Source organism: Mustela lutreola, chromosome 11, assembly GCF_030435805.1.
Source record: "Mustela lutreola isolate mMusLut2 chromosome 11, mMusLut2.pri, whole genome shotgun sequence".
Classification (NCBI taxonomy): domain Eukaryota; kingdom Metazoa; phylum Chordata; class Mammalia; order Carnivora; family Mustelidae; genus Mustela; species Mustela lutreola.
The window spans coordinates 62,689,485-62,713,541 of NC_081300.1; the positions used below are offsets into that span (position 1 = coordinate 62,689,485).

Sequence of the window (24,057 nt, forward strand, 5' to 3'; positions counted from 1 at the left end):
GCAGGGGCCAGAGCAGCTTCCCCAAAACCCTGAGGAACTCAGTGTTGTGTCCCCGAAGGGTGGAGAGTTACAGCCAGGAGGATTAGTAGGTCGTTGGCACCCCTGAAACCCAAGCTGGCTGCTGGTTCTGGGAATGGGCGTCTGACCCCTCTGCGGCCTCTGGGATCCCGGAGAAAATCCTCGAGGCCGAGTTAATACCAAGACCAATTTTTATATCAACAAAGTTAATTCTCAACAATGTGACACTGAGGGAGAGGGATTTTCCTGCTACAGGGGAAGGGGGGGCTGGGGTCCTGACATGGCGCTGCCCCTCTTCTCCCCCAGCTGTCCCCACCACATGGGCAGGGACTGAGCTGCCCTGAGGATGACGTTCTGGGACAGAGCAGTTCAGACTGCCCCTTTTCGGGGGGATCCCGCCACTTTCCCCTCTTCTTCCTCAGGCCCGCAGACTCTCTGGGTCTGGAATGCCGGCCCCATCTCTCTCTGCCCTCCCAGGCCCTTGAGGTGAGTGAGGGGACTTCCAAGCCCACTGTGTCCCTTATCTTCTTGAGGAGAGTGCGGTCTGTCTGCGACCTGGGCAGACAGGGCTCTGGAAGCTCCACTGAGTAACACATGGGTCTGGGTCCCTTGGGTCACACCCTTGGGTCACCCCATTGAACGGCCACATGTCCTCCCACTTCCAAGGGCACAGCTGGCCCAGACTCGGACCTGGACCAGGACATCCACTGGGAGAGCTAGAGGAGAGAACAGGGGCTCTGGCGGCAGAGGGTGTTCCCCTCAGCAGCCCATCCGCCCACCCCAGAATCCCTGAGCGGAGAAGGTGGGAGGGGCTGGGAACCAGGGCGCTGGGACTCGACCCCACTGCCTCCCAGCCAGGCCTGGGGCTGGACCCGGAAGCTGCTCTTCGACCAGATAATCGATGGTCTGGGGGCTATAGCGGCTGCGGAAAGGTTGGGAGCCTTGTCAGAAATTGCTTCTGACGATGACCACATGCGCTGCCCGAAGGGACAGGCTCGGCCAGGCCCCACCCCGCTGCCCTGCCTTCCCTCCGCAGCGGCCACTCCATCACTCTCGCCCCAGGCACAGTGGCCACTACTCCCCTTCTATGGAGGGGAAGCGGGCCTGCCTGGGCCATGACCTCTACAGAGACCCCAGCCAGCAGAAGTGCTTGTAGACCCCCAGGTGCTCTAGGGGAGCCCCAAGTGGACACAGCTACCGGAGGCCTGTGATGGTGGGGGGGAGACACTCACTGGGGGGCAGAGGGACCAGTGCGGGCCATGGTCAGACATCCGCTGGGGCAGCCCAGGGCTGTCCACACGAGCCCCCCAGCTTTACTCTGAGGGTGCTACCCCGGTAGGGGCCCAAGGGCACCCTACGACAGGCCAAAGTCAAACCAGATGGGCTAGGGGCCCTGTGGGGCAGGCGGGCCATTCGTCACCGTTATCTGCTCCGCCGCCGAAATCACAAACACATTTTTAAGTGAAGGACTTAGCTGCCACCGGCCTGTGGACCCTGATGCCGCCCAGCTGTGGCCACACCAGGCCAGGGCTGCGGAGGGGGTAGAGTTGAGAGAGGGAGTGTGGGGGGCCACCAATCTGCCTGAGGAAGGAGTGCCAGCAGCCCCCAACGTGCCCACGAGGTTGCTCTGGCAGCTGAGCCAGTGCCAAAACCCCCAACCCCAGTCTGACATCTGCTTGGACCCCTCCAGAGCTGGGAAAATGGGCCCAGGGAGCCCCATCATCTCTGCTCTGGGCGTTTCTGCCTCCTGTCTTCCTCCCACCACCTTGGCATCACAGAATTACTCTCCGACCCACACGCTGAGCCGGGCTGTGCATCAGGGCTGCTCGTGAGGACAGAGGGACTCCAGGTCAGGGTTGTGCCTTCTGCACAGGGCGGGCGGCTCAAGGGTTATACCATTGGAGACACTGGTTCCAAGACCCACAGAGACCAGGAAAGGAAGAGAGACAAGAGCTAGAGAAGTGGGACAGTGAACCTGGCTCCTGTCCTCGGAGACCCTCCCTGTGTGGCACTGCAAAGCCAACTGGTCTCGGTGGCGTGGCCCAGTCCCGCTTATGCTGCAGCCTGGCTTTGTGACTCGGCGGAACAAGTCCTCTAGGGTGTGCAGGCGAGGATGGGCTGGGCTCCTTCTGGCCACCACTCTGGGAGCTGAATGCAGGTCCTGCCCAGCACCCTGGACCCCCGGGCAGGCCCATGGGGGTGGGGGGCGCCGGGAGAAATGGCCTGTGACGGGGGTGGGCGTCCCGGGCGGGAAAGCAAACACTGTCAGCGGCTAATGAGCGGGAACCGGGCCTGGGGCCGAGGGCCCAGGGAGGGGCATGGCCATCGCTCATCCTGACAGGCGGGCAGCAAGGGGGGGCTGGGGACTAGAAGTGGGGGGGGGGAGCATGAGAGCCGACAGAGGGTACCCTGGAGACCCGACCCCACACACAGACAGACAGACGGACACAGTGTAGGCAGCCAGGCCTCTCACTCCTGGCTGGCTCCCATCCCCAGCTGTGGCCCCGATGGCCCTTCCCTTGCTCCATCATCTCCCCTGTCTGACCCGGTGGGCCGTCCCCCTCCCCCCCACAGAGTCTTTCACGGGACAAAGGAAACCGCCCCAGGAGGGGGTGCTGAAACTGGGACCCTCTCATTGCACACTGGAGAGTAAGAACTGGAGTTTTGAGGCTCTGCCTCTCTCTGGGCCTCGGTTTCCCAATCTTTACAAGGCTGAGGAAGGAAGGCACGCTCTGAGAAGCCCTCCCTGCCCTGACTTCCCATGGTCACTGTGCTCTTCCTTACACGCAGCCCCCGCTGTCCTCAAGCTCCCCACCCTTACACACAGTCCTCCCCCGGGGGGAGCAGCCACCCCGGGGGGGAGCAGCCACCCCCGGGGGGGGCAGCCCCTCCAGTCCTGCCATCCCACTTCATAGGCGGGAAGACGGAGGTGCAGAGTAGGAGGGCAGATGGACAGGTCAGACATCAGGCCCAGCACTTGGCCCCCCTGCCTCTGGCAGGTTAGAAATGCCTACGCTGAACTGACCCAACCTCTTAGCTTCTCGTCTGCCTTGAGCGCCCTGAAACTGTAGGGTCTCTGAGTAGGCAAGACCTCGAGAGGGCTCCTGAGTTCCTCCTGGCCAGACCCCCGTCCCAATGGCCCCATGACAGCTTGGTTGGCCAAGTGGCCTGTAGGTGCTTGCCTACGGGGGTGTCCAGGCCCCTGTCCTGCCTCAGCTGGGAGGGAGGGGCAGCCATAAATTCACACCGCCAGCCGCCCGAGGGATAAATGTGTCATCGACTGCACGATTTACGAGCACACCCCTGGCCCGCAAGGCAGAGAAAACAAGCCTCTGTGTACACATGGCGCGGCGGGCAGGGACGGGCGGCTGCTGCCAGGGGGGCGTGTGGGGGCATGGCCGGCCGGCTGGACACGTGCATGCGAGAGATGAGGGGGCACGGGTGTGTGGGGGGTGACACAGGTGTGGGGGGATGTGGACACACTCGTACAGGGAGGAGGGACCATACACAGCCGATATCCCCACCCGCGCACAGCCGTGTGATTACACAGACACTTACATCAGAAGGTGACACAGCATGCTCGGGGACACCCAGGTGGCACCCACCCCGGAGGTGTGCTCTCTCCCACCTCCATGGAGGAGTCAGACCCAAGGAAGGGAAGAAAGGGAAGGCTCTCTGGATGCTTGTGAGCACATGTGTGTTTGTGCATGTGTGTGTGCTTTATAAGATGTGTGTGTGTGTATGTGTGTGTGTGTGCGCGTGCGCAGGGTCTCTCCCATCTGCACACAGCCACCGTGGAAGGGCCACTGCATGACGGTGTACATGCAGAGTGGGACCAGCAGGCCCAAGGCAACCACAGGGCAGGCAATTCGTCGGGAGATAAGGATGCATGGGAACCAGGGCTGGATGGTGGCGCCTCAGGCGTATTTGGGTCCCACCTGCTTTGAAGTAGCCCAGGGGCACCAGGCAGCCCTGACCCCATGGGGCCAGCTCCCGAGCACAGCCCAGGCAGCAGTGCTAAGGAGTGAGGCCATGACTCAGCCTTGACTCTTCACAGTCCCTTTGCTGGGCCTGCCGACTGCACACCCTTGACCCACTTTGTCCACAAGGACCCCGTGGGACAGTTCCAGGCTTGAGGCTCTACCGGTGCTGACTGAAGTCACCTGCTGGCTGGGACCAATCCCGGTGCAGTCCCCCGGGGTCCTGAAGGTGTGGGGGTTGGAGGTCGGAACTGCGGGGCCATGCTCCAGGGAACACTTGGAGGATTCTGGGATGACTTCGTGGACCCGTAATGGTGTCTTTGAAGTCTGGGACTCGGGAGCTTTGTGGAACTAGGCTGTGGGTCAGCCTTAGCTAACAACATCCTTCCATGGATGGTATGGGGGCACGCTCTAGCCACTCATCCTGCTGGCCTTGCCATGAGAGAGTCAGTAGTGTGGCCCCCCCCCAGGAAGATTTCTGGAACTGTGGATCCCCAGTGCAGGGAGAAGGGGCTGACCGGTGTCCTGGAAACCACTGTGGCAGAACCACGGTATCCCAAATGCAGAGAGAGAGCATCACTCACCTCCACACTGGGGACACCCAGAGGCAGAGCAGGCATCTGGAGAGCTGATCAGGGACCTCTAAGGACAGAGACCCACCAAACAGGGACCTCAGACCAGGGATCTCCAGAACAGAGACCCCCATACAGTAGACCCCTACACCAGAAATTCCCATAGCAGGGATCCACCGAGAAGAAACCTATAGAGCAGGAGCTGCTGATAAAGGATAAAGGATTATCAGCAGAGAGACATATAAAATAAGGGGACTCCCCCAGAGCAAAGGGTACACAGATGAAGCATTTTTTTGCCAGGAGAGACCCAGAGTTCACCAAAACCAGTCTGTTCCCATTTTTCCCATAAAGAGAACCAATGGTCTCCCCCACTCTCCCTTATCATGACTATTTCAGGATTGTGGTCATGTCCACGGGCTCTGGCTCGGCTCTGGGTCTGTGTCGATGGTCCTGTTCCGGGACGGGGTGCCCAGGCTGCACTCCTACAGGAGACGAGGCAACCTGGACATGGTGAGCACCTTCAGTGGGCACACAGGGGCGCGGGCAAGCGTGTTTGGACAGGCGGCTGTCAGGGGCACCCGCCCCTCCCCAGCCCGGCCCTGACAGAAGCCCTTCCCTCGGTATCTGCAAAGACTCACGAGAATCCCTCAAGAGCATCTTTAAATAAACAAAGCACAGAGAAAAGTGAGCTCCTAAATACAAGTCACAGCAACACAGATTTCAACGTGGACGTACAGCCGAGCATGGCCTTTAGGGCACCCTTCCGAGGGCACCTCCTCAGAGCCCCACTCAGGCCTGAGAGTGCTTCAGGGGCCGAGGGTACAACCCCCTGGTGATGCCAAGGCTGTCCCAGGAACTTCACTCCCACCTTCCAGACCCCCAGCTCTAGGCTGCAGACTCCCTCTTGGGGATGGGCCTACCAGGCCTATCCACACAGAGAAGGTAAAGAAAAGTGGCTACCACGGGAACCCTGTACTTCCCCTGGGGTCTGTACCCCCACACCCCAGCATCCCCATCAGGCGAAGTTTAAAGGATTCCCCCCACCAGCCCCTCATAATTCTGAAAGTTCCTTTACCTCACTGGGAACACAGTGACCTTGTGAGGATGATTTCAGGGTCCCTTGTGCCTGGGACAGAGGCAGTACTGAGAGGGTGGGGAAGGCCAGGCAGGCTGGAGCCCTCCCCTTCCCCACTCCTTGCCACGTGAGGGTCCATCTGGTCTGGAGCCCCTCTGTTTGTCTGACACACTTAAACAGGGTGAGGTAAGACCCCCCTTCCTGCCACGCAGGACGCCAGTAGTAGAAGGGGTGGAGAGAAGGGTTGGGGGGCTTCTCCTGGGTGAAGGTTGGGGACCAAGAGACCTGCACCCCAAAGCCCTCCCCCACGCAGCCAGTGGCCTCCAGGCAGGGCTGCACACTGCTGGGAACAATGTTTGAGAACCAATGAAGAACTGGACAGGCAGCTCCCCCTGCACACTTGGGGGCCCATTGGCCCTCTCCCTCCCACAGCCTGAGCCTAGCACCCCTCTGGGCTCTGCATGCCCTGTACCTCAGCCTGAACATCCCCAGGAGTCTCCACTCCCCAAACACATACACACACACACACACACACACACACACAGGTCACTGCTTTTGATGTCCCAAGGCTGGGGCACTCAGGCTTATACTGAGAGTTAGAGGGTGGTTCCCCCCACCCCACCAGGGCTTCTTGGGCACCACATTCCCAGAGCTTTGAAGGAAGTCACTGTCCTTGCTCCCGCTGCTCTTTGACAGATTTCATAGTGGACATTTGTTTGCCCATATACAAGTGGTCTTATTTCTGCGACATGAGCCCTGAGGGGTAGTCAACTTGATGGACCCCAGGAGCTGGAACTGGGGGCCTGGGGAGTGGGGTTCCTGAACACACCCCACAGGTCTTGGGAGCACTCCCATGGGCTCTCTCAGGTTTTGCCCACTGAACACTGACCGCCCTGGGGGGTGTTCATACCCATCGAGTCCCCACCTTGTCCATCTCTCAGCACCCTTTGTCCAACTGGCCCTTGGCACCCTGTGGGGGTGGTGGTGACAGAAAAGCAGGACAAAAGAAGGGGCAGACAGTGCTTCCTCTGGGACAGAGCAAATCTCCAGGAGGGCTTCTCTGGGGAGGACTGCTGACCTCCAGGTCCTGCAGGGCCAGCCGAGGGGCTCTGCTGACAGGACAGGATGTCATTCCCCGAAGAGGTCTCCTGATGCGCACGGTGAGAGTGCTTTCCCTGGAGACAGCACTGGGTGTAGATGGTTCTGGGTATGAGACTGCACTGGGGAAAAACAGAAATGGGCCTGGGGGATTCCCCCAGGGGCCGTTTAAGGAAGGAGGGACACAACAGCTAAGGCCAGGCCCAGTCACCAGGCCCAGTGACCCCAAAGACCCCCCTCAGCCAAGGGGGGAGTGCTTCCCGAGAGCCCCCTGCTGATTTATGGTTCACCAGGGTGGACAGAGTTATGGCTGCTAAGGCCTTGCTCCCTCCCTCCTCCTCCTCCCCGTTGGGGGTCGGCTGGGGTGGGGTAGCTCTCAGCTGGTTTCCAGATGGGACTGGTGGAGGGGGCACCTGGGGGTGGGAGGCCAGACACCCTGAGCAAAGGGACCTGGTCCGTGTCAGCTGGCCAGGTCTAGCTGCCTCTCTTGCTGTGGTTGTCTCTCTGTCTCTGTCTCAGGCTGTCTCTGTCACATGCAGCTCCCCCTTCCCCAAGGCAGCCTGGGTGGGTGGGAGTGGGAGCCGGTGATTTATCACCTGCTGCCTGTCTTCCATCGGAAACGCCAGGGGTGGGCGCAGACGGTGCGGTGAGCTATGGGCCCCCAGGGCCCCGCCACCCACCCCAATGTTGTTGCTCTGTCTGGGCGGCGGGTGCACCCCCCCCCCCCCCACAACGTGGCCAGAGCTTAGACCCCTCCAGACCTTCCCAGGGCCTCGTCCACGCGGGCCCCACTCAAGTCTCCGCCCAATGAGGGGCCGCCCGCTCCCCAGGCTCCCCTTCAACTCCCTAGGATGGAGGGGGCCCACGGAAGACCCGCGCGCGCACACACACCCCCGCCCTCAGGTTGGTTGGGAGGAGGCGCAGCGTCTGTTCCACTCCCCTGGGGGAGCTCCCTCTACCGTCCCCACCGGGTATCCTCAGCAGAAGCGGCTAAGGCCAGCTCCTCACAGTCGCCCTCCACGCTCGCCACTGCAGCTTCTTCCAGCCCCGTCCCGGTGCACACAGCAGGGACTCAATAAGTGTTTACGGAGCAAACAGGCGGCGGGAGGGCGGTTGGTGCACCTGGGATGACACCCCCTCCGCTTGGCGGAAGAGGTCCCTTATCTTCCCTGTTGACGGGCTGTCAGCGATCCGAGGGAGGAGAGGAGAGGGGAGCGGAGGAAAGGGGAGGGGAGGAGGAGGGAAGAAGGCAGAACTGGCGCGCTCACCCCTCCCTGTCTGTTAGCGGCCGGGGGGGGGGGGGACGGGGGGCGCACCCTTCCCTGTTCCCATGGGGGTGGGGGGTGCGACCTATCAGCCTTCTCGACGTTCAAGCCACCAGCCTGGGCAAACCCTCCCTCTCCTGGCCTCTGTTTCTCCGCGGACCCGGGTTGCCTGCCCAGTGCCCACCTCGGCCGCCTCGGCCACACTCGGGCTATTTCCGCAGACCGCGAGCGCCCTCTGGTGGTCTTACGGGGTCGTGGCGAGTGAGGGGGGAACTGGATGCGGTTTGCGGCGGGAAGTTATCACCCACGCATTTCACGGGCAAGGATACGAAGGCTACCAGAGGGAGATCACGGCTGTGTCTGCCCCAGGGATGCCGTCTGGCCCTTCTCAGGGGTGGGCAGTACTGTGGTCAGAGGACCCTTGGGCTGCAGGGCAAAGAAAGGATCCGTCTGAATCAGCCAGCTTGGGGACTAGAGGTGTGGGGGATGGGTAGCACCTTGAGTTGTCACTGCCTTGTTCTCATCTGGAAGGAGTCTGAAGTCACAGAGAGGACCAGACTGTCAATGGGGAACAGAGCCTGGGGCAGGTATGTTGTCCATTAGATGGAGGACAACGGCTGGGGGGAAGGGCAGGATAGCCTGTTGGGCCAAGTGGTAGAGGTCTGCACTCCTCCTTCCAGCACCCGCCCATTCAGGGGCGCTGAGCTGAGACCATCCTCTTCTCCACACTCCTTGGAAGCTGAGGCCCCAGGGTCAGTGCATGGAGGGTCAGCTCGGGGTCAGAAGTTGGGATGGGAGAGCAGCCAGGCGGCCTGGAAAAGGTTAGCCATTGAGGCCAGGCCAGCACCCTCTGTGCTCAGTACCTTGGCAGAAGCCAATCTAAATCATGCCCAACTGGCAAAAAAAAAAAAAAAAAAAAAAGGAGAAACCATGGAATTTAGCTGCCATATCTACCAGGGGGTAAGGAAGTTCTTCTTTAGGTCTGACCACATGGTGATGCCAGCCTCCTTCCTCCAACAGAGAAGCTCCAGCTGCTTCGGCTCCAGGCTCTCAGGGCTGTATGCCTACTCTCTCAGCTGGACACTGGCCCAGAAGCCCTCAAGGTTGTGGGCAGTGGGCATTGGACCTGGGCTCTTACTGACACTTCCTCATAGTTCCTGCTGGAATCTTGGCTCACAGCCCAGGGGGGCCTCCTTCTTTTAGCTCAGGGTCATCTAGGACCCCCGGGTCATTTTCTCCTGGGCCCTGCATTTGCTCCCTGAAGGCCTCAGGGAGGAGGAAGAGAGGGGGAACCTAGGGGTCTGGTCTTAGCTCTGCTCTGGCTCAGCCAGGGATCCCTCCCTGGCATCTGGTTTCCTCCTCTGGAAAGTAAGGGGAACACTGTCTCCTTGTACCATGTTGGGAGTGAGTTAGGAGGTTGCTGTGTACATTGCTGTGACAACGATTATTACCTCTGACCCCTACCAGGGACTCTGAGTGTGCTGGGCCACCCCTGGGGGCTGGGAGGGTGGCAGTTCATTTGTACAAAAGGGGCCACCATCCCTGATGTGGTGATAAGGCCGGATGGACCATCGGGCAGTCGGCCACAGCCCACAATGGGCCGGATGGCTCGCACCTGTCCACAAAGGAGGGGGTGGCTCCTGGCTCATGTCTGACCGGCAGCCCCGAGATAGCATCAGCCCAACCGGAGGGTCATCCATCTTATGCCACAAAGACTGGGACAAAGGCCGTGTCAGCGGCAGCCTCCCCGACCTGGTCAGTGGGGGCCGGAGCCTTCCTGTGCCAGGCATCCCGGGCCCAGGCCTGAGGCTTCTTGTTGGGGTTCATGGGGAGCAGCCTTCATTGTTTACATGGGCTGACAGGTGGGGGCCACACGGGGGTGGGAGGCGGACGCCAGTAGTGAGGAGGGCATCAGGTCTCCTTTGGGCACCCCAAGCCCCTGGTTAGCAGCTTGTGCTTTGCTGGGCTAAACCCCCAGGAAGCGCCAGGCCCTGGCTGCTCAGCTTGGGGTTCAGGGACTAGGGCTGGTCTGGGCAATCAGGGAGACCTGCCTGTGGGGAGTGGCAGCCAAGTGCAGGACATGATCCCAGATACCAAGCAACCCCCTGGTACCCACTCGCCCCCGCAGGGAGCTGCCTCACAGGATGAGCTTCATAATTCAGATGCCCAGGGAGCTCCAGGGGGGCCATCAGACCATCCTCACCACCTCAGACCCAGCCCTGGCCATCCTCAAAGCTGTTCACAGGTCATGGTCATTGCCACTCACATTCCGAACAGTCCTCAGAGCCTTCTCACGGCTCCTCATTGACCCCCCAGATGCTGCCACTGCAAACATCCATTCTCTCTTTCTCCCAACTACACTGCCCTGCAGGGCCCTCAATGTCCCCACTGTCTTCACTGTCCCATGTCCTCACTGTTGCTGCGTCCTCACTGTTCCCATGGAGTCCTCACTGTCCACAGAGTCCTCACTGCACTCAGTGTCCTCACTGTCCCTGTGTCCTCACTGTCCCCAGTGTCTTCAGTGTCCCAAGTGTCCTGTCCTCAGTGTCCTCATTGTTCCCAGTGTCCCTGCTGTCCCCACTATCCACTGTCTTCACTGTCCCCACAGTGTCCTCACTGTCTTGTGTCCTCATCACCCTCAGTGTCCCTGCTTGTCCCCACTATCCACTGTCTTCACTGTCCTATCCTCAGTGTCCTCATCCCCAGTGTCCTTGCTGTCCCTAGTGTCCTCATTCCCCAGTGTCCTCACTGTTCACCCTGTCTTGTCGCCACAGTGTCTTTGCTCCCCAAAGTGTCCTCACCGTTCCCACACTGTCCTCACTCCCCGCAGTGTCCCCTACAATGTGGTCACTGTCTGAGTTCTTCCATGCTTTCCACTTGAACTTCTGCGAGAGTGAGTGGTCTGGGAGAGGTCACTCACTAACCCGGTGTTTGGCTGGCAGTTACTCTGGGTAGGCGAAGAAGGGATGCGTCCCCTTGAGAAGCCTCCCAAGGCTGTTCTGCGGTTTGCGGAGGGGAATTTCCGGGTGGCGGGGCACAGAGACCAGTCAGATAGGGAAAAGGGTTTATTCTGCGCTGGAGTTTAGCGTGGGGGACCTCGCCAGCGGCTGGACTGCAGCTTCTCCCCTGCCCTTGACCTGGCATCCGGGCTAGCGGCGGGCACGCGGCGGTAGGGCGCGCGCTTGGCTCGCGGCCTGCAGGGGTTGGCGTGGTCTTGGAATTCGTGCCCAGGCGGAGGACGAGACTCGTCCCGGTCAGAGCGAGGGCCCCCAGGGATGGACTCTGTCGGGTCGGCGGGCCCGCGTCGCTCAGCGCTTCTCGGGCTCCTCTCAGGACTCGCGGGCTCCCGCGGGCTCCGCCACCAGCGGGGTGGTCAGCGACAACGGGTGCGCGGCGCGGGCGCGGGCGCGCAGCCGGCGCAGACGGCACAGCAGCAGCAGCAGCAGCAGTGCGTGCAGCAGCCCGAGGCCGAGCAGCAGGAGCTGCGCCCCCAGCGCCCCCCGGCAGAGCGCGCCCAGCGCACAGGCGGCGCGCAGCTCGTCCTCCGTCAGGTAGGGCAGCAGACGGCCGCGCAGAGCCGGGGGCGCGGCGCAGCGCAGGTCCCGGTAGGGAGCGCGCTCGGGTCGGCCGGCCAGCCAGGCGCGCAGCGGCACCAGGTGGCAATCGCAGCGCCAGGGGTTGGCCCCCAGGTGCGCGAGACGCAGCACGGGCAGCGCGTCCAGCAGTCCCGGCGGCAGCGCCGTCAGATTGTTGCCCGTCAGCACCAGTTCGGTCGTGTCCAGCGGGAAGGCGGCGGGCAGCGAGGCCCACGTCAGCCCGCGGCGCCCGCAATCCACACGAGTCCCCGCGCAGTCACACGGCGCGGGGCAGCCCGCGGCCAGGCGGCTGGGCGGCGCTAGCAGCAGGAGCAGCAGGCTCAGCGCCCCGCGCGGCCCTAGAAGGGAAGCGCCATAGTGAGCCTGGAGGCCCGTGGGGCTCTGGGGCGGGTCCCTGTGCACCCCGGGGTGCCGGGCCAAGCTCCAGTCCCCGAGGTCCCGAGAGCCTTGCCCGCAAGCCTCTCCACCCCCATCATCTCGTGCGCTGGCTAGTGGTCCCCTCATAGTCCCACTCAAATCTCCCTACGGCAGCGCCTCCCAGCCTGACTCTGCTCAAGGAGCACAGCCGGGGCCCTGCCTGACCCCAGACTCACCGAAGCCCATGGCGAGAGGATGGTGACCCGGCTTGCTCTGGACCCCGAAGCCTGGGCTGGAGAGCCAGGCGATAAGGCTGCCCCGCCCCTGCCAGGCCCCAGATCCCCCACCAAACCGACCACAGCGCAGCCATCCGCCAGAAATAACCTGGAGGCCGAGGGGACAGGCGCTGTGGCCCCAGATAGAGCACTATCACCAGGGCCCGCAGGCCGCCAGGGCTTCCGCCCCCTCACAACCTCCCAGGGACACATGGATCACTCTGACACCGCTGGGACTTCACCAACATTGTTTTCCTGTCACCAGGACAGGACGTGGCATTCACAATTGAACAAAACTGGAGAATGGGGTTTGGGGGGAAGGTATCATGCTGGGGATTGGTGGTTGGGAGGGGTGGGCTAGGGAACTCAGGGCAACAGTGCTGCTGGGGAGAAGGGACCTCCGGCCACAGGCAGGCAATGGCAGTCTAGGCAGGCATAGGGGGTTATTGGGTCACCCACCACCACCCACTACTCCTAGAGCCCTCAGGCCAGGCCATAGCCATGGGTGAGGAATATGGGCGATCACGGGTGTCCCAGCCCCATCAGGCCCATGAAATCCTTGCCTGCAGCCAGCTGCCCTCCTTTGGTCTGGAGGGATTATGAGTGCTTCTGTTGCCCAGCCCGCCCACTGAGTTACCCGGTGAGGGGGTGAGGAGGTAAGGAAAGACCTGGTTCGCCTCGGCACGAAGTGAGGTCTCAGCTTAAGCTGGGTGGCCCAAGGGAGTGGGCACAGGAGGGCTCCCGCATCCACTCTGTGGCACTGGGGTGGGGAATTAGGCCCCGGGATGCTGGGGATCTGCTCCCCTCTTCTGCCTTGTTTTACCCACCCACCTGAGTAGGGCCTGGAGTTGGAGTTCATGGCCTTCTAGGGCAGGGGTAGATCTTAAAAGCCATGCCCCAACCTAGCAGCTTCTCCCCCAAGGCCATAGGGGGCCAGCTGTGGTGAGGGGCTGCTTTCAGGCCTCTTGGAAGCAGATACAAATGAGGGGAGGGACTGATGCTGAGAATAAATTAGGGTTGGCTGGGGGCTGTGACCCCGCGTCTCTGGGTCAGGTCAGTAACAGCTGGGAACAGTCCTGGTCTAGGTCACTCTGGGACTGGGGTTGTGCCCAGGTCTGTTGCAGCTCCAGATGATTCCAGGGTTGAGTCCAGGCCAGTTGGGGTCCAGGAATGGGAAGGGCCAGCCTGGAAACTGGCAGTCTATCCATGGCGATGTGGGGCTGGGCTGGGGTCACTGGTCCTGCATTTGCTGCTTCATTTTCTGCAGCATCTCCTGCATGCGCCTGAGCTGGAGGGGAGACAGGAAAAGGGGAGGATGGAGTGAGAAACAAGGAGGAGGGGCCTGACCCTGCCCTGCCCCACCCCACCCCCAGCCCCTGCTCCTCCCCTGGGGCCCTCCTCACCTCCTCATCCTTCATCCTGATGAGCTTTTCTGTCTCTGCGTCAGGTGTAGGCAGTGGCAGGATGGGGATGGGGCTCTCCATGCGGCTGTCCTGGGTCAGTTTGCTGTGGGGTAGACCAGAGGGCGGGAATTTGTCTGACACCCAGCACTAGGAAGGCCCTCCCCCTCTGAGCTCCCATTGGCTCTGGGAGGACAAGATGCATGGTGGGCGGAGGGAGCTATCAGGGAGCGGGGGGGGGGGGCCAAGAGCAGGTCTGGGTGGGCAGCAGGGACCAGCCCTCTGTTAGGGAAAGGCTGGGGGTCGTGGGGCGCATGATGCGGTCGGGGGTCAGGGCTGCGCACCTGGTCATCTGCTGGATGCAGTGTGCGCGATAGTTCTCATAGTGCACGTCGCATGTCACATCCTTGAGGTCATGCATGTGCGTGCGGATAAGCATGTTACGCAGCTTCACGAAGTCGCAATGCGCCTGGTTTTCCACTGTGGGGCGGGAGTGGGTAGCGGGGATGGGTGCAGGCCCTGGTGGTGGTGGGGGGAGCCTTCCCACCCCCTAGGCGGTGCCCCACTCCTGAACTCACCCTCCACGATCCCCCAGGGGTACAGTCGCCCCCGGACCCGCTGCCCCTTGGCCTCCACCACTGTGTTGCTGCCGATAACCGCGAAGGGCGCACTCTCCTGGGGAGGGCAGGCACACGGGCTCACGCCCAGTTAGTGTGAGTGTGGGGTTAGTGGCTGAAGATGGACCTGGGCATGCCGTACCTTGTTGGCACCTCCAGCATTACCAACAGGCTCTCTCCAAAGAGATCCTGGAGTTGCCCACCTCTTTTGGCTTCTCGGAAGCCAGAGCCTGGCACCACTTCTACCCCAGGGGCCCTTGCCAGGCATGTGCCACCAGGCACATCGTCCCCTTCTGACTCCACCCCCCATCTGCTCCATCTAGCTACCTTTGCCATCCCTCCCCAGAGCTAAGCCCCGGCCTCCTGTTGGTGCTGCTGACTTTGGCTGGGGCCAAGAGGCCCACTCTGCTCCTGGCCCAGTGGCCGACTATCCTATGTCTTGTCTCGCCACTCTAGGTCCTGGGTCACCCAAAGCTATAGCCACCTCTGGAGCTCAGAATTCTGGCGGCCAGGGCATGAGTAGGCTTGGGACCACAGGGCCTTGGGCCAGACCCTTATGCTGGTGACCCCTTGGAAGAAGACTGAAGAGTAGGGTCAGAGTGGAGCCCTAGCCAGCACTGTGCCTTTGGGTCCTGGCAAGTGCCCCAGGACACATGAACCACATGGGGCCCAAAACACACAAGCCAGTGGGGACATGGGGGACTGTACCTATCCCAGCCTCAGGTGAAGGGGCTCTATTGCCCAGACAAACGACTCTTGTCCACTGGGTTGGAACTGGATGCTTGCCTCCATGTAAACTGACCTTCGGTTCCCTCCTCTGCCACCCCAGGGTGCTCACCTTCAGTTCCCGATCTTGCTGCTTAAAGTCCTCGTCCTCATCGGAGTCACACTCGGGGAACTGGTACACGTGGATGCCGAACTTGTCAATCTCCTCCCGGATCTGTGGCGGGGCAAGGGCTGTCAGACCCGGTACCCAGGGCCAGCTACGTTGGTACCCACGATCAGCGCGGTGGCTGGTGTCCATCCCAGAGACCTAGTCCAAGGCTCACCCGCTCCTTCAGCTTCCGGATCTCACCAGGGACCAGGCAGTCAGCTTTGGCGATGAGGGGCACAATGTTCACCTTCTCGTGCAGGGCCTTCATGAAACCCACATCCACGGGCCGCAGGCTGCAGAGAGTAGCCAGGGCTGGTGAGGGGGGGGGCCCGGGGAGAGGCTGGGATGGGCTCAGGGTGGGCAGGCTGTGAGCACACAGCCAGGGGACAGGCAGTGGCCGGTAGAGCCGTGGCGCTCTGTGGAGGTTGGAGCCCATTCCAAGGCTGCTCACGCACCCATGGCCGAAAGGGGAGATGAAGTACAGACAGCAGTGCACGCGGTTGTCTTGGATGTTCTTGCGGTTGAGGCCGCTCTCGTCGCGGAAATACTGCTCGAACTGCTGGTCCACATAGTCAGTGATGGGCTTCCAGCTGCAGAGGGACAGGAGGGTCTGTGAGTCCAGAGGGGAGGCTGGGCCAGCCTAGGCAGAGACTGTGCCCCGGCCAGGCTCTGCTCACCATTCCGAGTTGTTGACAGCATCCCCGAAGCCGGGCGTGTCCACAATGGTGAGCTTCAACTTCACGCCCTTCTCCTCGATGTCCACTGTGTGCTTCAGGATCTCTACAGTCTGGCTGATGCGCTCTGCGGGGGTCGGGGCATGGTCTGGGGGGTGTCTTTCCATCTCCCAGTCCCCACCCCCACTGGGCAGCCAGGACTCTTGTTCTCATTCATTCTCATATTTGCGCCTTGGCCTGACTGTGATCTGGGCCACTCCTCCTGGACCCTGAACAGGAGATCCATGCTGTGAGAAGGGAGGAGGAGGGTCTGGATCTGGGAGGGAACCCTCTGAGGGGTCAGGCAGCAGGGGATGGGGAAGCAGGGCCCACTCACCCTCGGCACTGAGCAGCTTCCGGTCCTTGTACAAGTCGGTCAGGAAGAGGCTGTGGACCAGTGTGGACTTCCCCAGGCCCGACTCACCTGCCAGCAGGTGTAGTGGAAGAGTCGGGTTAAGTCTGAGGCCCCTATGACAGAGCCTAGCTGGCTAATGGCCCAAGCCCCCCTGCATGGGAGTCCAGCCTACTTACCGGCCACCATGAGCGTGAAATCAAAGCCCTTCTTCACAGACTTCCTGTGCACCTGATTGGGCAGTGTGGCGAAGCCCACGTACTGCTTGTCGATATCCTGGGGGCCGGGCAGGGCAGGTCAAGGGCATGCTAGAGTGCCTGGGGCAGTCTGATGCCCCATTCCCTATCTGGCTCAGACATGGAGGCAGCAGAGGGCAGAGTCCCCTGGGTGGGGAGTTTCAATGGCACAAATGGGGTGAGGGCCTGTGGGCAAAGGTCTGGTGGTGGCATCCTTGACCAGCCTCAGCGAGGGGCTCTGCAGGGACCTGACAATGTGTCTGTGTGTGTGGAGTTTAGGACGTCTGGCTGCAGCAGGCCCAGGCTGTGCCCTCCCTTGGGTGGTGGGAAGAGGGCGCCAGGACCAAGACCCCTCAGACACAACCATGTTCCTTCACAGACCGGAGAAGCCCCCTGGCCTCAATACTCACCGTCCTGAGTGTATCGGGGGTGGGAGGCCCCATTTGGCCTTGATCCAGCCGCGGGGGTGGCTGGCTGCTGCTACCAAGGCGGAGCAAGGGCTATTTATAGACAGCGGCAAGGAGACGCCCCCGCCCGCGGGGTCCCAGTGCCCACCCCGGCGGACCCTGGCCCTGCCGGGCCCTGTCACGTCCCAGAGCTCTCGGGACGGGCCCTGGAGGGCGCACACACGTTGACCCACATTCCGTTCCCCTCTCCACACACACCTTGAGCCGCCTCTGGGCCTGGGTCCGCGGCGACAACAGCTGCTCCACCAGGCGGTCCTGGGGCGCTGCCAGCGAGTCCATCGCGGCGTCCGCACCTCAGACCCGGTCAGGCCCCCGGGGGCCGGGCTTACAGGAGGGACTTACGCGCGGTACTGCCTTGAAGGCCGGTTCTCGCCCCCGTTTTACCGACGCGGGAAGTGAGGCCCAGAGAAGAGACGTGGCCCACCCGGGGTGCCGCCGACCCCGGAGGCCGTGCGTGCCATGCCTGTGCCACTGTCGACCACCCCGAGCCGCCTGCGGCGTCGCAGCCACAGGCAGGCCCCGCTCCCGCACCCGAACCAGAGGCGGGGCCTCGCCGGCGCTGGCGGGGGGTGGGGGGACAGGACCGCCCCACCCGTGCGGTCGCTGGGAAACAGTCGCCTGGAAATTGGGCCGCAGGCGGAGCCACCGGAAAGCTGCTGCGGAGGGCAGGGCCGAGCACAGGCGCGCATAGGCGCGGGGGCGGAGTCCCGCTGTCGGACCTGAGGCCTCTGTCCCAGCGTGGCGACCACCCGAGTGGGAGGGTGGGGGAAGCCGGGGCCCACCCAAGGGCCCTGGGGGGCGCGGTTGTGGCCGCCCCGCATCCGGGACCCCCCCAGGTGCAGCGCGGCTTCTGCCCGCCAGAGGGCGCCGGGGGTGGGGGAATCGCTCCCGGTACCCAGGCTCACCCCACGCGGGAACCGGCCCCCTCATTCCTTCTCTCCTCGCAGAATTGGCCCGGAAACCTCCTGGCGGTGTCACGGCGCCGCAACTACCCACAGCCACACCCCTCCCTGCACCGCTCCTTCCTTCCTCCCGTGTGTGTGTGTGTGTGTGTGTGTGTGTGTGTGCGCGCGCGCGCGCGGGGGGGGGGCGTGGGGGGCAGGGGTGTTCTTAACTGGCATGGCCTTCCCAGACTCGTGGGAACTTGGAGGGGGCAGAGCCCACTTCCCCAGCCTGGACAACAATCCCCCAACCCCCCCATCCCCTTTGCAGAAGCTTAAAGCGGGGGATGGGGGTTAGTTAGAGCACTAGAGGCCTACCCACCCTATCTCTGGAAACTTGGAAGCTGCAGCCAGCACTGGCCACAACTGCCCCCAGACCACTCCTGTGAGCAAAGGTGGGGGTGTAAGTGGAGTAAACTTACCCCCTACCCGGTATGCGGCTCCCTCTGAGCTTCCTTGCCTGCTCTGACCCACAGGACAAGGCCTAGGGGGACTGGAGAGCTCCAGACAGTGTAACTCTTGCCTTCTGTGACCACCGCAGAGACCACAGGCATCTCCCGAACTACCAGACCCTTTCTCACCCTTTCCTCCAGGACCCCACCAGAATCTGAACCAGCCAGTGCCAGCTGGGCAGAGGGAGGCTTGGAAAGGAGCTGCAACACGAAAAGACATACTCCTTGGGTTGTGAGTCAGTGGGGAGAAGCCCTCCGCCCCAGCTCTTCTTCCCCACCCTGGTCCTCCCTTCTTGGCAACCCTGGTTGAGGGGCCTTTGTCCATCTGTCTAAGCTCATGACGCTGCTGTGGGGCCTGGCACCTGGGGAGGAGGGATGGGTCCACAGCTGGGAACAGGAGAGTCTTTCATGCAGAGGAGAGTAGAGGGGAAGCCACAGGGAACCTCCTTCAGCTCTCTCGGAGGGGCCCTCAGTCCTTGCCCTGAGAGAGCCTCCAAACTGGCCCCAGGCCTCTGCCACGCTAACCTGCAGGAGGGGTCTGGCCCAAGACCCACCCAGCCTCCACCAGCAGGCCCACTGTAGACACAGCCCCTCAGCTTAGCCCCCACCCAGACAGGTTGGCATCTCAGGCTCAGGGCATCTCCAAGGTAGACACCCCTGGGTATGGGCCTCAGGCTGAGAAGGAACCTCAGCATCCCACAGCCCCATGGCTAATGGAGCTTGTTACTTTCAGATTGCCTCAATTTCCCCACTGGTGAGGCAGAGCCTCTGGGGAGGCCCAAGTCAGGAGGGTAAGAGTCTCACTCCCAGCTCCCAGCCTGCCTGCCCCAACACCTAAACTCACCCCAGTAGGGCCTGTGGACTCCCTGGGGAAGCTCAAAGGAAGGGACCCTGCCACCCGCTCTCTCTGGCCCATGAAGTACAACAAATACTCCTCAGGGCTTCCTGAGCCATAGACACAGCTGCGCCCACCTCCTCCTGGTGCCTGAGACTCTCGAGGCATTTCCATTCTTAGAATCACTGGAGTCATCTCTGGAAGCAGCCGCCAGAGCCAACAGAGCACCATCGCTGCCTGAGAGCCGGTGGGGGTCAAAGGATGGGGGCAGAGGGCCACCAGAACTCCCCCCAACCCTCTTTCCCAATACAGATAGTCTATGGCTCAGTAGCACCAATAATGCTAACAGTGTAACAGCCACATGCTTCCAGCTCCCTCCAGATCCTCAGAGAGCCCGCCCCAACACCTGGCTCCCTGGCTTTGTTCCCGGGGTTCCCTCTTCCACCTGCATGGTGCCCTCTCTCTTGGGTCCTAGAGGATGGGCGAGGCTGCCTCCTAACTGACCACATAGGATGGGCATACACAGGCCTGAAGGGGTTCATGCCTCTGCAGGAGGGGGTCCCTGTGTGGTACTGGGCAGCAGCTGCTGGGCCCAGTGACTCCAAGTGCCTGCAGGCCCCCAAAAAGGTGTGGGGGCTCATCTTCCAGTCCTTGTCTCTTTCTCCCTCAAACAATAGCCTGGCAGCATGTGTCCCTGCATCTCAGGCATTGTCTGACCTGCCTTGATAGGAAGGCAGCTCCTGGCTCCGGCTCCCTGAAGCAGCCCTTGCCAACAGGGTGAGGTTGAAGGGCCCCTCCCCAAGAGCCTCACCTCTCCTGGGGTTGGGTTCGTCCCAGCCAGGAGACTGGGGCTGGTAGCCGGTGACTCTTGGCCCTCACCCCACCTGCTGGGTCTCTCCCGGGGCTGTCACCGCACCCTGGGCCAAGACTCCAGGGTTCCACCCAGCATCTACCCACTGTGTAAATCCCTATCCCTGACGAGGGCAGCCAAGGCTACCGGGGGGGCAGAGTTGGGTCCAGAAAATCCCCCAAATGTGACTGAGCTCAAGCCAGACAGGTCCCAGCAGGGCTGCCCCAGAGCCCCCTGCCCACCTGGTTACCCCACCCCTACCCCACTCTCAGGGTATCCCAGCTCTGTTGAACCCCAGCCTCTGCTGGATTTCACAGTAGGTGCCCAGGTCAGCCTCCTGTTGGGCCCTGTGTTCCCATAGGACAGGGACCAGGTCAGCCCCTTTGGAAAGCCACAAGCCTATTTGTACCCACTAGGTTGGAAGACCCGTGCTGGACACAGGCATGACTCAGACCAGGCCCTGGAGGCTCCCAGTCTGGGGAGGAGGCCTGACCACAGATCAGCCCACTCAAATTGGTGTGTGGGGAAGAAAAGGCAAAAGATGCAGAAGAGTGGGGTGGGGCTGCTTAGGTTCTAGGTGCTGGCTGATGGACAAAGACCCCTCCCCAAGCCTGTGGCCTGCTGTGTCTGTGCCGTCACTCAGGACCCCCAGCACGAGGCCCAAGGCCAGGTCAGGGAGGATATGCTGGAGCTAGATCAGTGGAAGAGGGACACCCGGCCCATCCCCCCAGGCTGGGAGGGGCGTCCATGCTATAAGGGTCAAGGGCCAGTCCCCCAGCGGCCTGGCGCCCAATGCTCCCCTATCCCCGGGCGCGGCGGCACTGCTCCAGCTGACCATCGGTTATCGGTTATCGCGACAAGGAGGGATGACGGCCGGCGGGGGCGGGGTCGTGCCTGGGCGCCGGCAGCGTCGGTGCCACAATGGGTGACAGTAGGCCGGGGGCGGGGGGAAGGGGGGTGCGGCGGCGCGCACGTACCTGCTTGTCCTCTGCAGGGTCGGGGTCGGGTCAGGGTCCGCGTCCCGGCCGGCGGGCGGAAGAGAGAGGAAAGACACCGTGAGAGGCAGGCGGGCGGGCGGTGGGGACAAAGGCGCGCGCGGGTGCGCGGGCAGGCGCCGGGCTCACCTGGGGTCGCCAGCTTGCTCTTGTACCGCAGGCCTGTGCTCATGGTGGCCGCCGGCGGGGGGGACGGGGCGGCGGCGGGCGCGCGGGCGGGGCGCGGCGATGAGCGGCGGAGGCCGAGGCCAGGCTCCGGGGTGACCGGCCCCTCCGCGCCGCCGCCGCCCGCCCCGCCCGCGCGCCCGCCAGCCAATCGGCGCCCGCCGCGCCCACGCGCGACCCGGCTCGGCCGGCGGGGGCGGGGGACCCAGGCGCCCCCCAAAGGCCCTGAGCCCGCCGTCTCCCGGCTACGCCCTCGCCTCCAGCCGCCCGCCAGCGCCCCGGGAACCCGGAGACGCCCGCGCTGCCCCCGCCCACCGCGTGGCGGCTGCCCGACTCCCGCCCCACCTCGCGTCTCCCGTGCACAGGCCTGGACGCCGCCTGCTTCGTTCTCCAGGGACCCTGGTCCTCGCCTCGGCCTCTGACCTAACCTCCGTGTGGCCCTTCCACAACGCCTGCCCTCCCCCTCCCCCACCCCGGGTGCTGCAGCCTCCTGCCAGCCCCTCCTCACCTCACCATGGGCGTGGGAGATGCTGTCCAGGGGAGTCCTGCTCCTGGCCGCAGCAGGAAAAGGTGATGGTCACCGCATGGAAGGTCGGATGCCCGGCCAGCGCCCCAGCTGCCCTGCTGCACTCAGCGCTGGACACACCTGCTTTGGAAGGAGACATACGTGGGCAAGCTGCAAAGGCCAAGCCTCTGGACAGTGGTCCCTCCTTTCTTTTCCTGGCTTATTTTCTGGGATTATTTCTGAAGAGTGACTGAGCTGACATCTGGGACAGGACATGGCCTGACCTCCAGCATGCCTGCCTTCCCACTTCTCTCCCCAGCCCTGTACCCTCTGCTCTGCAGATCCACAGCCAGACCTGCCCCCCCCCTGCCCCCGCCCCGAGAAAGGGGGACAGGGAGATCCCAGACTTCTGTGCTAGAGGGCAGTTAGGGGAATTGAAGGCAGGGTCAGGGCCTGCATCCCATTTGCAGATGAGGAAGCTGAGGTCCCAGAAGTTTGCTGACTTAGCAGGATTCACAAGCATGAGTGCCTCCTGTCTTCTGATACTATCACACTCCCAAGTACCTTTAGCTTCCCTGAAATGCCGCCAAGTGGCACATCTGGAGCATTCAGTCCCATAGAAAGACACAGCTTGGCCTGTGGTCACCATCTCCCTTGGCAAAGGCCCCCCTTAGAAGGAGGTGGCTGCTGCACCTTCTACATGCAGGAAGCCTTCCTCTCTTCCCAGCTCCTTGTGTGCCCCTTGGTTGGTCTGCTGGTCCTTGGGCTCCTCCATCTCAGAACCCCCGGCACCTAGCACAGAGCTCTTTGCCCAGTAAATGAAAAAGCCATCATTGTTCAGCCAGATTCTGTGGCAAAAGCCCATTTCCCCTCTACTGGGACACCCACCTGCTCCAGAACTTGACCTGTGTGGAGACACTCCACCAATCCGAGCCCTCATCCAAAGCCTCAGGGCCAGATGTGCTTGGAATTCAGAATTTGTCATATATCTTGTACATTACATGAGATCTCATTGGAACCTGTGACTACACCTCAAAAACACATTAAGGCATTTGTAGTAAACCGTGGCCATTCACACAAACTGGAGTAAGCAAAGGCCATAATACAGTGCTGCACATCAGCTCAAGGCTGGCTTTGTCACAGAGTTTTGAACACCTTTAAGTTTCAGAGCTTTGGGGGAATTTGGAATCGTGGATAAAGGAATGGGATGGGGAGGGGGCACTCCAAGTGATAGGACTTCTGAGGCTTCATCAGCTCTGACAAGCTTAGTGGGAACCCCATCTCAGGGGGTGTGGAGCTTTGCAAAAATGGTTCAGTTGGTGAAAACTGACACTTGGACATTTAGCATGACCTGACCCATACAAGCCTGGGCATTTGAGTACAGAGGAGGCAGGGACCTGTCCTCGATAAGGCAGATGTGTCTCTGCAAAGGGCCCCCTCGGGGCTCCAGACAGCCCTGGGTCAGGCCTTGAGGGGGAGTGGGCTGCAGGTCAAGGGCATAGCTCGGGCAGAGGGTGGGAGGTGCACATGTAGAAGAATCATGGGCTTTGCAACAGTTCTGGAGATGGAAGACAACAAGGACAAGGAGTACTGCCTAAACATGTCTTAAGGTAAGTGCACTCTAAAAGCATCCATGCAGAAATGCTGCGGGGTTGGAGACCAATGTCTTTGGTCTGGAGTGGAGCCATGGAGCAGTGTGTAGCTGATGGAAAGGAGACCAGACCCATTCCCTGGAAGCAAAATGTGTCAAGGGCAGGCCTGGGTCAATGCCTTCTGTGAAATGCCTACCAGAAGCTGCTGGCCTGGAAGGGGGAGAGGGAAGCTTCACTCCTTGCTCTGGGGCTGTGGTCACCCGGGACCGAGTCCAGCAGATAGCCCCAAACAGACATACTGGAGCTGTCCCTGTCTAGTTGAGAGACCCCCGGGTGGCAGCACCCATTGACTGAAAGGCAGAATATCTGCCTGGGACATTTCGGAGGCCAGGACTAGAAGGTGCTGTGGGGTGTGGCTCCAGCTCTCCTAGATGGGACCGCGTAAGTCGTCCTTCCATTTCTCTAGCCTGGATACTGCCAATGCGAGGGCCCGAGCGAAACCCTCACCCAACTCCTGCTGATCAATCAGTGCAGCCCTGAGGGGGATGGGTGACATGGGAGGGGGCAGGAGTAAGAGGGGCTGGCTTGGACCCACTGCATTAACCTAGGTAAGGGGCTGTGGCCTTCTTGAGTAGGCTCTGAGCTTGCTTCCCCAACAGGCGGAAAAAGTGCTGGCTGTGGTTCAAAGAGAAGTAAATAAGACACTGCTGGGTGGGGGGGAAAATGCTACTTTTTAATTCATAAGGAAAAGAAGTTAATGAGTGAAAAAACAAGTCACATCCAGAAAAATCTGTTCAACCAACTTGGGCTACAAATAGCTTGATGCT

The 24,057-nt window shown here is 61.8% G+C and overlaps 2 protein-coding genes across 3 annotated transcripts; both read right to left on the minus strand.

The window, feature by feature from the left end:
- Nucleotides 1-11,066: 11,066 nt before the first annotated feature.
- GP1BB (glycoprotein Ib platelet subunit beta) lies at nt 11,067-12,345 on the minus strand. The gene is made up of 2 exons (XM_059139934.1): nt 12,198-12,345; nt 11,067-11,942 (listed from the first exon to the last, which is right to left on the minus strand). Exons 1-2 carry the CDS (start codon nt 12,205-12,207, stop codon nt 11,338-11,340), a joined length of 615 nt encoding a protein of 204 aa, XP_058995917.1. The 5' UTR covers nt 12,208-12,345; the 3' UTR covers nt 11,067-11,337.
- Nucleotides 12,346-12,467: 122 nt separating this feature from the next.
- SEPTIN5 (septin 5) lies at nt 12,468-21,201 on the minus strand. Of its 2 annotated transcripts, XM_059139933.1 has the most exons (12): nt 21,098-21,201; nt 20,951-20,961; nt 16,372-16,468; nt 16,178-16,264; nt 15,805-15,928; nt 15,583-15,717; nt 15,303-15,420; nt 15,092-15,193; nt 14,215-14,311; nt 13,981-14,116; nt 13,640-13,742; nt 12,468-13,524 (listed from the first exon to the last, which is right to left on the minus strand). In XM_059139933.1, the coding sequence occupies exons 1-12, from the start codon at nt 21,138-21,140 to the stop codon at nt 13,468-13,470; spliced, it is 1,110 nt and encodes a 369-aa protein (XP_058995916.1). In that variant the 5' UTR covers nt 21,141-21,201; the 3' UTR covers nt 12,468-13,467. The 2 variants fall into 2 exon arrangements, with proteins under 2 accessions (XP_058995916.1, XP_058995915.1); XM_059139932.1 differs by lacking the exons at nt 20,951-20,961; nt 21,098-21,201 and adding an exon at nt 17,094-17,886.
- Nucleotides 21,202-24,057: the final 2,856 nt, after the last annotated feature.